Here is a 12,559-nt window from a genome sequence, read left to right as displayed (position 1 = left end):
AAAACGAGAGGGAGAAAGAAGGAGAAAAAAGCGAGAGAGCGAGAAAAGAAAGAGAGAGAAAAAGAAACGAGAGGAAGAAAGAGAGAAATGAAAGAGTGAGAGAGAGGAAGAAGGATAAAAAGAAAACGAGAGGGAGAAAGAGAGAAATGAAAGGGTGAGAGAGGGAAAGAAAGGTGAAAGAAGCAGAAAAGAAGAGAAAAAAAGCAAACGAGAGGGAGGAGAAAGAAGGAGAAAAAAGTGAGAGAGCGAGAAAAGAAAGACAGAGAAAAAAGAAGAAACGAGGGGAAGAAAAAGAGAAATGAAAGAGAGAGAGGGGAGAAGGATAAAAGAAAACGAGAGGGAGAACGAAAGTGAAAAACACGAGAGATCGAGAAAAGAAAAGAGTGAGGAAAAAGAAACGAGAGGAAAGAAAGAGAGAAATGAAAGAGTGAGAGAGAGGAAGAAGGATAAAAAGCAAACGAGAGGGAGAAAGAAGGAGAAAAAAGCGAGAGAGAGAGCGTGAAAAGAAAGGAGAGAGAGAGAAAGAAACGAGAGGAAAGAAAGAGAGAAAATGAAAGTGTGAGAGAGAGGAAGAAGGATAAAAAGAAAACGAGAGGGAGAGAAGAAGGAGAAAAAAAGCGGAGAGAGGACGAGAAAAGAAAGAGAGAGAGAAAAAGAAACGAGAGGAAGAAAGAGAGAAATGACAGAGTGAGGGAGAGGAAGAAGGATAAAAAGAAAACGAGGAGAGGGAGAACGAAAGAGAAAAAAACGCGAGAGATCGAGAAAAGAAAGAGTGAGGAAAAGAAAACGAGAGGGAAGAAAGAGAGAAATGAAAGAGTGAGAGAGAGGGCGAAGGATAAAAATAACGAGAGGGAGAAAGAAGGAGAAATAAGCGAGAGGGCGAGAAAGAAAGAGAGAGAAAAGAAACGAGAGGAAGAAAGAGAGAAATGACAGAGTGAGGGAGAGGAAGAAGGATAAAAAGAAAACGAGGGGGAGAACGAGAACGAAAGAGAAAAACGCGAGAGATCGAGAGAAAAGAAAGAGTGAGAAAAAGAAACGAGAGGAAAAGAAAAAGAGAAATGAAAGAGTGAGAGAGAGGAAGAAGGATAAAAGAAAAAACGAGAGGGGACAAAGAGAGAAATGAAGGGTGAGGGCAGAAGAAAAGAGAGAGGGAGAAAGAAGGAGAAAAAAGCGAGGGGGCGAGGAGGAAAGGAGGGAGGGAGGAGGGAGAAAAAGAGCGAGGAGAGCGAGAGGAAAAGAAGAGCGAGGAAAAAGAAACGAGAGGAAGAAAGAAAGAGAGATGAAAGGGTGAGAGGAGAGGAAGAAGGATAAAAAGAAAACGAGAGGGAGAAAGAAGAAGGAGAAAAAACGAGGAGAGAGAGAGAAAAAGAAAGTGGAGAGAAAAAAGAAACGAGAGTTTGAAAGAGAGAAATGAAAGAGTGAGAGAGAGGAAGAAGGATTAAAAAGAAACAGGAGAGGGAGAAAGAAGGAGAAAAAAAGCAAAGTGAGCGAGAAAAGAAAGAGAGAGAAAAAGAAACAGAGGAGGGAAGAGAAGAGAGAAATGAAAGCCAGAGTGAGAGAGAGGGGAAGAAGGATTAAAAAGAAAACGAGAGAGAAAGAAGGAGAAAAAAAAAGCGAGAGAGCGAGAAAAGAAAGAGAGAGGAAAAATAAACGAGAGGAAAGAAAGAGAGAAATGAAAATGAAAGGTGGAGAGAGGGCGAAGGATAAAAAGCAAAAACAGAGGCGAAGAAAAGAGAAAGAAGAGAAAGAAAGAAAAGCGAGAGGGCGAGAAAGAGAAAAGAAGCGAGAGAAAAGAAAAGAAAAAAAAACGACAGGAAGGAAGAAAGAGAGAATGAAGAGTGAGAGAGAGGAAGAAGGATAAAAGAAAACAAGAGGCGGGGAAGAAAGAAAAAGACGAGAAAGAAAGAGAAAAAGAAAAAGGGAGGAGAAGAGGAAAAAGAGTGTGAGAGAGAGAGGAAGAAGAATAAAAAGCAAACGAGAGGGAGAAAGAAGGAGAAAAAAAAAGTGAGGAGAGGACGAGAAAAGAAAGACAGAGGAAAAAGAAACGAGGGGAAGAAAAAGGGAAATGAAGCGAGAGAGGGGGGAAAAGGAGGAAAAAAGAAAAACGAGAGGGAGAAGAAAGAAGAAAAAAAAGCGAGAGATCGAGAAAAGAAAGAGTTGAGGAAAAGAAACGAGAGGAAGAAAGAGAGAAATGAAAGAGTGAGAGAGAGGGAAGAAGATTAAAAGCAAACGAGAGGGGAGAACAGAAGGAGGAAAGGAAGAAAAAAGCGAGGAGAGGGAGAGGTGAAAAGAAAGGAGAGAGAGAGAAGAAGAGAAAGAGAGAGAGGAAGAAAGAGAGAAAAGAAAGGGTGAGAGAGAGGAGAAGGATAAAAAGCAAACGAGAGGGAGAAAAAGAGAAAAAAGCGAGAGGACGAGAAAAAAGAAAGAGAGAGAGAAAAAAGAACGAGAGGAGAAAGCGAGAAAAGAAATGACAGAGTAGGGAGGGAGAGGAAAGAAGGAGAAATAAAAAGAAAGAAAACGAGGGGAGAAACGAAAGAGAAAAAACGCGAGAGATCGAGAAAAGAAAGAGTGAGCGAAAGGAAAAGAAGAACGAGAGGAAGAGAGAGAAATGAAAGAGTGAGAGAGAGTGAGAAGGATAAAAAAACGAGAGGGAGAAAGAAGGAGAAATAAGCAGAGAGGGCGAGAAAGAAAGAGAGAGAAAAAGAAGAAACGAGAGGAAGAAAAGAGAGAGAGAAGAAATGAAGAGTGAGAGAGAGGAAGAAGGAGAAGGATAAAAAGAAAACGAGGGGGAGAAGAGCGAAGAAGAGGAAAAACGCGAGAGATCGAGAAAAGAAAGAGTGAGGAAAAGAAAAGAGAGGAAGAAAGAAGAGAAATGAAAGAGTGAGAGAGAGGGCGAAGGATAAAATAAAACGAGAGGGAGAAAGAAGGAGAGAAATAAGCGAGAGAGGGAGAGAAGAGAAGAAAAGAAAAGAGAGAAAAAGAAACGAGAGGAAGAAAGAGAAATGAAGTGTGAGAGAGAGGAAGAAGGATAAAAAAAAACGAGTGGAGGAAAGAAAAAAGGAAAAAAGCGAGCGAGCGAGGGAAAAGACAGAGAAAGAAAAAGGAAACGAGATGAAGAAAAGAAAGAGATGAGAGTGAGGAAGAAGAATAAAAAGAAAGAGCGGGAGAGAGGAGAGAAAGAAGGAGAAAAAAGCCGAGAGAGCGAGAAAAGAAAGCGAGAGAAAGAGAAGAAACGAGAGAAGAAGAGAGAAAATGAAGAGTGAGAGAGAGGAAGAAGGATTAAAAAAAAAAGAAAACGAGGAGGGGAGGAAAAAGGAAAAAAAAGGAGAGAGAGCGAGAAAAGAAGAAAGAGAGAGAAAAAGAAACGAGAGGAAGAAAGAGAGAAATGAAAGAGTGAGAGACAGGAAAGAAGGAGAAAGAAGAAAAAACGAGGAGCGAGAAAAGAAAAGAGAGAGAAGAAAGAAGAAACGAAGAGGATGAAAAGAGAGAAATGAAAGAGTGAGGAGAGAGGAAGAAGCATAAAAGAAACGAAGGAGAAAGAGAGAAATGAAAGGGTGAGAGAGAGGAGAAGAAGAAAAAGTAAACGAGAGGAAAGGAGAAGGAGAAAAAAGCGAGAGAGAGGTGAGAAAAGAAGGAGAAAGAGAGAAAAAAACGAGAGGAAGAAAGAGAGAAAGAAGAGTGAGAGAGAGGGAGCGGAGAGGGAAAAGGATAAAAAGAAAAACGAGGAGGGAGAAAGAAGGAAGCGCGAAACAATGCGAGAGAGAGAGGGCGGTGAGAAAAGAAAGAGAGAGAAAAGAAACGAGAGAAAGAAAGAGAGAAATGAAAGGTGAGAGAGAGGAAGAAGGGGAGAAAGAAGAAAAAAAACGAGAGCGGAGAAAAGAAAGAGAGAGGAAAAAGAAAGAGAGGATGGAGAAAGAGAGAAATGGAAAGAGTGAGAGAGAGGAAGAAGGATAAAAAGAAAACGATAGGAGAAAAGAGAGAAATGAAAGGGTGAGAGAGAGGAGAAGAATAAAAAGCGAAAACGAGAGGTAGGAAAGAAAAGGAAGAAGAAAGGAAAAAAGAACAAAAAGCGAGGGGGAGAGAAGTGAGAAAAAGAAGAGAAGAGAGGAAAGAGAGAAAGAAAAACGAGAGGAGAAAGAGAGAAGGAGAAATGAAAGTGTGAGAGAGAGGAAAAAGGATAAAAATATAAACGAGAGGGAGAAAGAGGAGAAAGAAGGAGAAAAGAAAAAGCGAGGAGGGCGAGAAAAGAAAGAGAGAGAGAAAAAGAAACGGAGAGAAAGAAAGAGAGAAATGACGGACGTGAGGGAGGAGAGGAAGAAGAGAGGAAAAGGATAGAAAAAGAAACGAGAGGGAGAGGCGAGAGAAGGATACGGAAGGAGCGAAGAAAAAACGGGAGAGAGAAAAAAGAAAGAGTGGAAAAGAAAGAGAGAGAGAAAGAACGAGAGAAAAGAAACAAGAAAAAAAAAGAGCGTGTGGAAGAGAGAGCGGAGAGAGAGAGTAAGAAGGAGATAAAAAGAAAACGAGGAGAAAGAAAGAAAGAAGGAGGGAAAAAAGCGAGAAGGAGGGAGAGGAAAACAAAGAGCGAGAGAAAGAAGAAACGAGAGGAAGAGAAAAGAAAAGAAAAGGAGGGAGAAAGAGGAGTGGAGAAAGAAGAAAAGAAGAAAAGAAGAAAGAGAAAGCAAGAGAGCGAGAAGAAAAGAGAGAAATAGAAACGAGAGATGAAAGAGAGAAGAGGAAAAAGAAATGAAAGCGAGAGAGGAGGAGAAGGAGAAAAGAAAACGAGGAGGGAGAAAGGAGGGAAAAAAAAAAGCGCGAGTTGAGATGAGAAAAGAAAAGAGAGAAGAAAAAAAAACGAGAGGAAAAGAAGGAAAGAGAGAAATGAAAGAGGGAGAGAGAGGAAGAAGGGAATTAAAAAGAAAACGAGAGGAAGAGAAAAGAGGAGGAGAAAAAAGTGAGAGAGCGAGAAAATGAGAAAAGAAAGACGAGGAGAGAAAATGAAAATTAGAGGAGGGAAAGAGGGAGGAAATGAAAGAGTGAGAGAGAGGAAACAAGAAGAAAAACAAAAACGAGAGGGAGAAGTGAGGAAGAAGAAAGAAAGGAAAAAAAAGCGAGGAGAGAAAGGAAGAAAGAGAGGAAGAAAGAAAGAAATGAAAGAATGAGAGCGGGAAGAAGGATAAAAATAAACGAGAGGGAGAAAGAGAGAAATGAAGGGAGAGTGAGAGTGAGGGAGAGGAGAAGAATTAAAAGAAACGACGAGGGAGAAAGAATGACAAAAACCGAAGAGGGTGAGAAAAGAAAAGAGAGGAGAAAGAAACGAGAGGAAAGAAAGAGAAATGAAAAGAGTGAGTGAGTGAGAGGAAATAAGGATAAAAAGAAGAAAACGAAGGGAGAAAGAAGAAAGAGAGAGGAAAAGAAATCAGGTGAGAGAGGAAGAAGGATGAAAAGAAACGTAGGAGGAAGAAAGAAGGAGAAAAAAGTGACAGTGAGTGAGCGAGTATAAAGAAGGAGGAAGTGAGAGGAAAAGGAAACGAGAGGAAGGAAAGAGAGAAATGAAAGATAAGAGTGAGAGAGAGTGAGGGAAGAAGGATAAAAGAGAAAACGAGAAGGTGTGATAAGAAAGAAAGAGAATAAGCGATGCGTTGAGAGCGAGAAAAAATAGAGAGAGAAAAGAGAAATAGCGGTAAAAAGAGAGAAATGAAAGAAGTGAGAGAGAGAGGGAGAAGATATTTTAAAAAGACAAACGAGAGGGGAGAAAGAAGGAGAAAAGAAAAAAGTTAGAGAAGGAGGGAGAGAGCGAGAAAAAGAAAAGAAGAGAGAAAAGATAGAAAAAACGAGAGGAAGAAGAGAGAGAAATGAAAAGTGAGAGAGAGAGGAAGAAGGATTTAAAAGAAAAAACAAAGAGGAAAGAGAAGAAAGCGAGAAAAAAGTGAGAGAGCGAGAAAAAAAAAAGAGACGAGAAAGAGAAAAGAGGAAGAGAAAGACTGAGAGAAATGAAAGAGGGTGAGAGAGAGGAGAAGGAGAAAAAGAAAGAGAGGGAAGAAGGAAGGAGAAAAATGCGAGGAGAGCTAAAGAGCGAAAGAAAAGAGAGACAGAGAGAAAGAAGAAAGAAAGAAAACCAGCTGGAAAGAAACGAAGGGAGGGAAGAAAGGCAGAAGAAGCAAAACGGAGAGGAAGAAAGAAAAGAAAAAAGAAGAGAGAAAGGAAAGAAAAGAAAAGAGAAAGAGCGGAGAAAGAAAGAGTGAGAGCAGAAGGATAAAAAGACAAGAGGAGAAAGAAAGAAAGAAAGAAGGAGTTGTAAAAGTGATGAGAGCGAGAAAGGAAGGAAGGTGCGAGAGAGAGAAAGAAACGAGAAAAAAGACGAGAAATGAAAAGAAGTGAGAGAGAGGAAGAGAGAGGAAGAAGGATAAAAAAAGAAACGAGAGGGAGAAGAAAGAGAAGCGAAAGGACGAGAGATAAAGAAAAGAAAGAAAGAGAGGGGAGAAAGAGAAAGACAATGAGGAGGGAAGGGGAAAGGGAAAATGAAGGAGAAAGGAGAACAGACAAAGGAAAACGATTTTTGAAAAGAGAGGAAAGAAAGAAAGAGAAGAGAGAGATAGGGAGAAAGGAAAACAGAAAGAAAAGAAAGAATAAGAGGAGAAAAGGAAAGATAAAGAGAGATAGGGAGAAGAGAAAAGCCAGGAAATAAAAAAGAAGAGCGAGAAGAAAGAAGCAGAGAGGGAGAGAGAGCGAGGAATGAAGAGAGCGGAGAATTGAAGAATGAAAAAAAAAAAGAGGGGAGAAAAGAGAGAGGAAGAGGGAGAAGAGAAAGATGGGAATGAAGAGAGGAAGAGAAAATGGAAGATGATGAGAAGAAAGAGGGGATATGAGGAAATAAGAGAGCGACTGAAAGAAAATGGGGAAGAGAGGCGAAGAGAGAGAGAGGAGAGAGGAAGTGGAGGGAGAGAGAAGGAAAGGGAGAGAGGGAGAGAGAGAGAGGAGAGAGAGAAGAAAGAGGAAAGAGAAAGAAAAAAAAAGACTGAAACTGAAAGAGAGAGGAGGGAGAGAGAAATGAGAAGAGAAAGAGAGGGGAAATAATAATTAAGATGAAAGAGAGTAAAAGAGACGTAAAAGGGAGAAAGAGAATGAGAGGAGAAAAGAAAGAGGGAGAGAAAGGAAAAAGAGGGAGAAAGAGAGAAAAAGAAAGGACGGGAAGAAGAGAGAAGAAGGCAAGAGAGGAGAAAAAAAGAGAAGAAAAGAAGAAAAAAAAGAATACGTCCCTTAAAGGGAGGAATAGGAGAATAGAAAAGAGGAAAGAAGAGGGAAAGGAAAGGACAAAGAGACAGAAGAAGAGAAAAGGGAGGGGAGAGGAGGAGAGAGAAAAGGAAATTGAGAGAGTGTGAGGAAAGAGAGAAGAGAAAAATGCCAGAGAAATGAGATAACAGAGAGAAAGAGGAAGAGAGGAAAGAAAAAGAGAGAAAGAGGAGTTGGTAAAAGAAAAAGGAGAGATAAAGAAGAGAGAGAGAATAGAAAAAGAGAGGAAGGTAAAGCAGGAGAGAAAGGTAAAAGAGTGTGGGTGAGAGGAGAGGAGGGAGAAGAGAAAAAGAGAGGGGGAGAAAGAAGGAGGGAGAAAAGGGGAAAAAGAAAGTGAGAGATAAGTATAGAAGAGGAAGAGAAGAGAAGAGGAAAAGAGAAAAGAGACAGAGAGGGAAAGAGGGAGGGGAAATAGGAGAGAAAAGAGAGTGGGAAATAGAGAGAGGAAGAAAGAAGAACAAAAAGAGAGGGAGAGAGGAAGTAATAAAGAAAAGAGAGAGAGAAAAAAGTGGAAGGAAAGAGAGAGAAAGATAGAGAACAAAGAGTAATGAGACATAGAGAGAGAAAAGATAGAAAATAAAATGTGAGAGAATGAGAGAAGAAGAAAGAGGAGGAAAGGGAGAGGGAGAGAGAAAAAGGGACAAGAGAGAGAAAGGACATCAAAGAAATAGAGACAATAACAGGAAAGGAGGAAGAAGAAGAAAAGGCAATGAGAAGAAGACAGAAAGCAACAGAGAGAAAAAGAGAAGAAAGAGAGAAAAAGAAATAGAAAAAAGAGAAAGAGAGATGAAAGAGAAAAAGGTTGGTGTGAAAGAGAGAAAATGTGAATGGGAAGTTGAAAGAGAGAAAAGGAGAGAAGGACAAGAGAGAAAAAGAAAGAAAGAAAAGAAGAAAAGAGAAGAGCAAGAAAGGAGAGAGGAGAGAGAGAGAGAAGAGATAAAGAAAGAGAAAGAAAAAGAGGGAGAAAGAAAGAATGAGAGAGAGGAGACAGAGGGAAAAAGAGAGAGGGAAAAAAAAAGGAGGAAAAAGAGAGAGGGAGAAAGAAAGAGAGAGAAGAAAAGAAGAAACATGGAGAGAAAGAGGAAGGAAATGAGAGGAGAGAAGAGAGAGAAGGAAAAGGAAAAGGAAAATGGGAAAAGTGAGAAAAGAAAGAGAGAGAGAGTAAAAGAGACACGGAGAGAGAAGATAAGGGGAAAGAGAGAGAAGGTGAGAAAAGAAAGAGAAGGAAATAAATGACAGAGGGAGATAGAGAGAGAAAGAAGGAGAGAAAGAGGAAAGAAAACGAGAAAGAGAGTGAGAGACAAAGAGAAAAGAGAGAGGGAGTAAAAGAGACACGGAGAGAGGAGAAAGAAAGAGAGAGAGAAAAGGGGAAAGAGAAAGTGAGAAAAGAAAGAGTAGGATAGAAATGAAAGAGGGATTTAGAGAGTGAAAGATTAAGAGAAAGAGGAAAGAAAACAAGAAAGAGAGTGAGAGACAAAGAGAGAAAAGAGAGAGAGAGAGTAAAAGAGACACGGAGAGAGGAGAAAGAAAGAGAGAGAGAAAAAGGGAAAGAGAGAGAAAGTGAGAAAAGAAAGAGAAGGAAAGAAATGAAAGAGGGAGATAGAGAGAGAAAGAAGGAGAGAAAGAGGAAAGAAAACGAGAAAGAGAGTGAGAGACAAAGAGAGAAAAGAGAGAGAGAGAGAGAAAATGGAATTTCTCTATTTCACATGTCCTCACTTTCTTCATTACAGATTAATAAACCTATTGATGGAGTTGGACGAACTCCTTTAATGGAGGCCTGTTTTATGGGCGCCGATAGAAGAATCATCGACATTTTGATAAAAGCTGGGGCGAAGTTAGGAGCGAAAAACAGATGGGGTAATACAGCTTTACATTGGGCTGTGTTGAGGTAAGTTGAGAATCAAGTAAAATCTGCAGATGTGTTTTTGTTTGTAAATTTGTTGCAATTGCAGACACAGGTTCAATATCCAAAGATGCCATATGGGTGGGACAACAGCACAACAGCAGACTAGCAAACAACAACAACAACAAGCTTCTCATTAGTCATTATTCAATCATAACAATCCCGATGATGATGATGATAACAGCGATGATGATGACGATGACGGTATTGATGATGTCGATCATCATGATGGTGTTGTTGATTATGATGATGATGATGATGATGGAGGCGATGATGGTGATGCTGCTGCTGCTGATGATGATGATAATGATGATGATGATGATAATGACGATGATGATGATGACGATGATGATGATGACTGTGATTATGCCGATGATGATGATTATAATTATAGTGGCGATGAATGATGATGATGACGACGATGATGATGATGATTATGATGATGACGATGATAACCACGATGATGAAGCTGATGATGGTGATGGTGTTGTTGATGATGATTATGATGATTATGATGATGATGATCATGATGTTGATGATAACGACGATGATGATGATGGTGATGGTGATGATGATGATTATGATTATGATGATGATGACGATAATGATGAATATGATGATGATGGTGATGATGATGATAACGACGATGATGAAGATGATGAAGATATTGATAATAATGATGATGATGATGATGATAATGATGATGATGTGGATGATGATGATGACGACGATGATTATTATGATTATCGTGATGATGACGATGATGATGATGATTATGATGTTATTATTATGATGATGATTGATGATTGTTGAGGTTGATCTTGCTGTTGATGATGGTGTTGATGATGATGATAGATGCGATGATGATGATGATGATGAGGATGGTGATGATGGTGATGATGATGCCGATGATGATGATTATGATTATAGTGGTAATGAATGATGATAATTTTGATTATGATGATATTGGAGATGTCGAAGATGATAATGATGATGATGGTGTTGGCAATGAGGGTGATGATGATGAAGGCTATGATGATGATGATGGTGATGATGATGATAGTGATGATAATGATGGTGATGATGGTGATGATGATTGATTATTATGTCAATGATGGAGCTGGTGGCAATGATGATGATGGTAATGATGTTGATGAACATGATATTGATGATAATAGTGCAGGTGATGAAGATGGTGATGATGATGAAGGCGATGATGATGATGGCGATGATGATGATGATGATTATGTCAATGATGGAGGTGGTGGCAATGAGGATGATGGTAATGATGTTGATGAACACGATATTGATGATAATAGTGCAGGTGATAATGATGATGATGATGATGACGATGATGTTTCGTCTCAAAGCCAAAATATTTTCATATTTAATGTAAATTAGTCAATGTTTCTATCTTTTACTCTCAGTGGTCGACCTCATGCTGTGGAGATCTTACTATCTCGGGGCAGTGAGGTAAGTATCTTATTTATATCCTTTCGTATGTTCTACTGAAGACGAAAGAATCTATTATGAGATTAATTTCGAAATTGATTCAATATAGAAATAACGAACTTTTTAAAAAACATTCTATCGTCCGGCTTCTCCCGATTTCAGTTCTTCGTGTTTTTTTTCTGTAGCGAGTAAATAATATGTGGAAATTGACGATTTAAAAGTCTCTTATCAGCAAATTGTCATTGAAATACTTTTCTTTAGCCCTTATTTATAAGTTGTTTATAATTTAACAGTAAAGTTATTTTAATATGCTGCCACATTTTTTGATGGAATATTTTTCTGTAAAATAAACTTCATCCTATATTAGTATGTATATATATATATATATATAAGTGAAGGCACGTGGCTAAGTGGTTAGGGCAATCGGCTCACGATCGGAAGGTTGTGAGTTCGATTCCCGGCGACGCGTTGTGTCCTTGAGCAAGACACTTTATTTCACGTTGCTCCAGTCCACTCAGCTGGCAAAAATGAGTTGTACCTGTATTTCAAAGGGTCTGCTTTGTCACACTCAGTGTCACGCTGAATCTCCCTGAGATACAGTGTCTGTGGATTGCTCAGTCACTTGCACGTTAATTTCATGAGCAGGCTGTTCCGTTGATCAGATCAGCGGGGACCCTCGTCGTCGTAACTGACGGAGTGCTCCTTTATATATATATATATATATATATATGCACACATATATATGAGTATGTACACACACCACACCACCACACACACACCATACATATACATATATATATATATAATATTATATTATATATATATATCTTGAGCCCCCGTATTTTCCCCCATATCTTTCTGGTGTTTCCTACTTTTAATGATAATCATTGATTTCGATGACGATTATGTTGAGAAAACAGAAGCATTTGATTAGTTTCAAACCAATCACAACTCCAGAGATAATCGTTGATTAAGACATTGAAAGGGATGGATTTTCAGAAAATTTCATTAAGAAATGTTTATTAAAAAGCTTCATGAGGAAAATACAAAACATATATATATATATATATATATATATATATATATATATATAGGCACAAGAATGGCTGTGTGGTAAGCCGCTTGCTTACAAACCATATGGTTCCGGGTTCAGTCCCACTTGGGCAAGTGTCTTGTACTATAGCCTCGGGCCGACCAAAGCCTTGTGAGTGGATTTGGTAGACGGAAACTGGAAGAAGCCCGTCCTATATATGTATATATATATATATATATATATATATATATATATTTGTGTGTTTAAGTGTGCGTGTTTGTTACTCACCATCGCTTGACAACCGATGCTGGTGTGTTTACGCCCCCGTAACTTAGCGGTTCGGCAAAGAGATCGATAGAATAAGTACTAGACTCACAAAGAATAAGTCCTGGTCGCAATTTCCTCGACTAAATGTGGTGCTCCAGCATGGCCACAGTGAAATGATGGAAACAAGCAAAAGAGTAAAAAAGATCTATTTACACACACACACACACATGTGTATATATATATATATATATATATATATATATATGTAGTGAGAGAGAGGCGCAGGTGTGGCTGTGTGGTAAGTAACTTGCTTACCAACCACATGGTTCCAGGTTCATTTTCACTGCATGGCAAAATGTACAAGTGTCTTCTGCTATAGCCCCAGGCTGAGCAAACCTTGTGAGTGGATTTGGTAGATGGAGACTGAAAGAAGCTCGTCGTATGTATATATATATAAATATGTATAAATCTATATATGTGTGTGTGTGTGTGTACATATATATATATATATACATATGAGTTTGTGTATGTGTGTGTGTGTTATGTGTGTCTGTGTGTACGTGCGTGTGTTTGTGTGTCTGTGTTTGTCCCCAAAATCGCTTGACAACCGATGC

At 39.1% G+C, this 12,559-nt stretch overlaps 1 protein-coding gene across 3 annotated transcripts in view; it reads left to right on the top strand.

Moving 5' to 3' along the window:
- The first annotated feature begins 8,859 nt into the window (after positions 1–8,859).
- LOC115230233 (ankyrin repeat domain-containing protein 27-like) overlaps positions 8,860–12,559 on the top strand; it is a 16,614-nt gene continuing 12,914 nt past the window's right edge. For 2 of the 3 annotated variants that reach the window (XM_036499578.1, XM_036499580.1), the window contains exons 1-2: positions 8,860–9,178; positions 10,621–10,666. In XM_036499578.1, the coding sequence (XP_036355471.1) occupies positions 8,877–9,178; positions 10,621–10,666 (348 nt within the window). In that variant the 5' untranslated portion in view covers positions 8,860–8,876. Of the gene's footprint in view, positions 9,179–9,939; positions 9,974–10,620; positions 10,667–12,559 lie in introns of those variants that run through there. The other variant, XM_036499579.1, reaches the window with a different exon arrangement.

The sequence above is a fragment of the Octopus sinensis genome, unplaced genomic scaffold (assembly GCF_006345805.1).
Source record: "Octopus sinensis unplaced genomic scaffold, ASM634580v1 Contig15016, whole genome shotgun sequence".
In the NCBI taxonomy this organism is placed as follows: Eukaryota; Metazoa; Mollusca; class Cephalopoda; order Octopoda; family Octopodidae; genus Octopus; species Octopus sinensis.
Note: the sequence above shows the minus strand (reverse complement) of the source record. Positions and strands in the feature narration are given on the sequence as shown.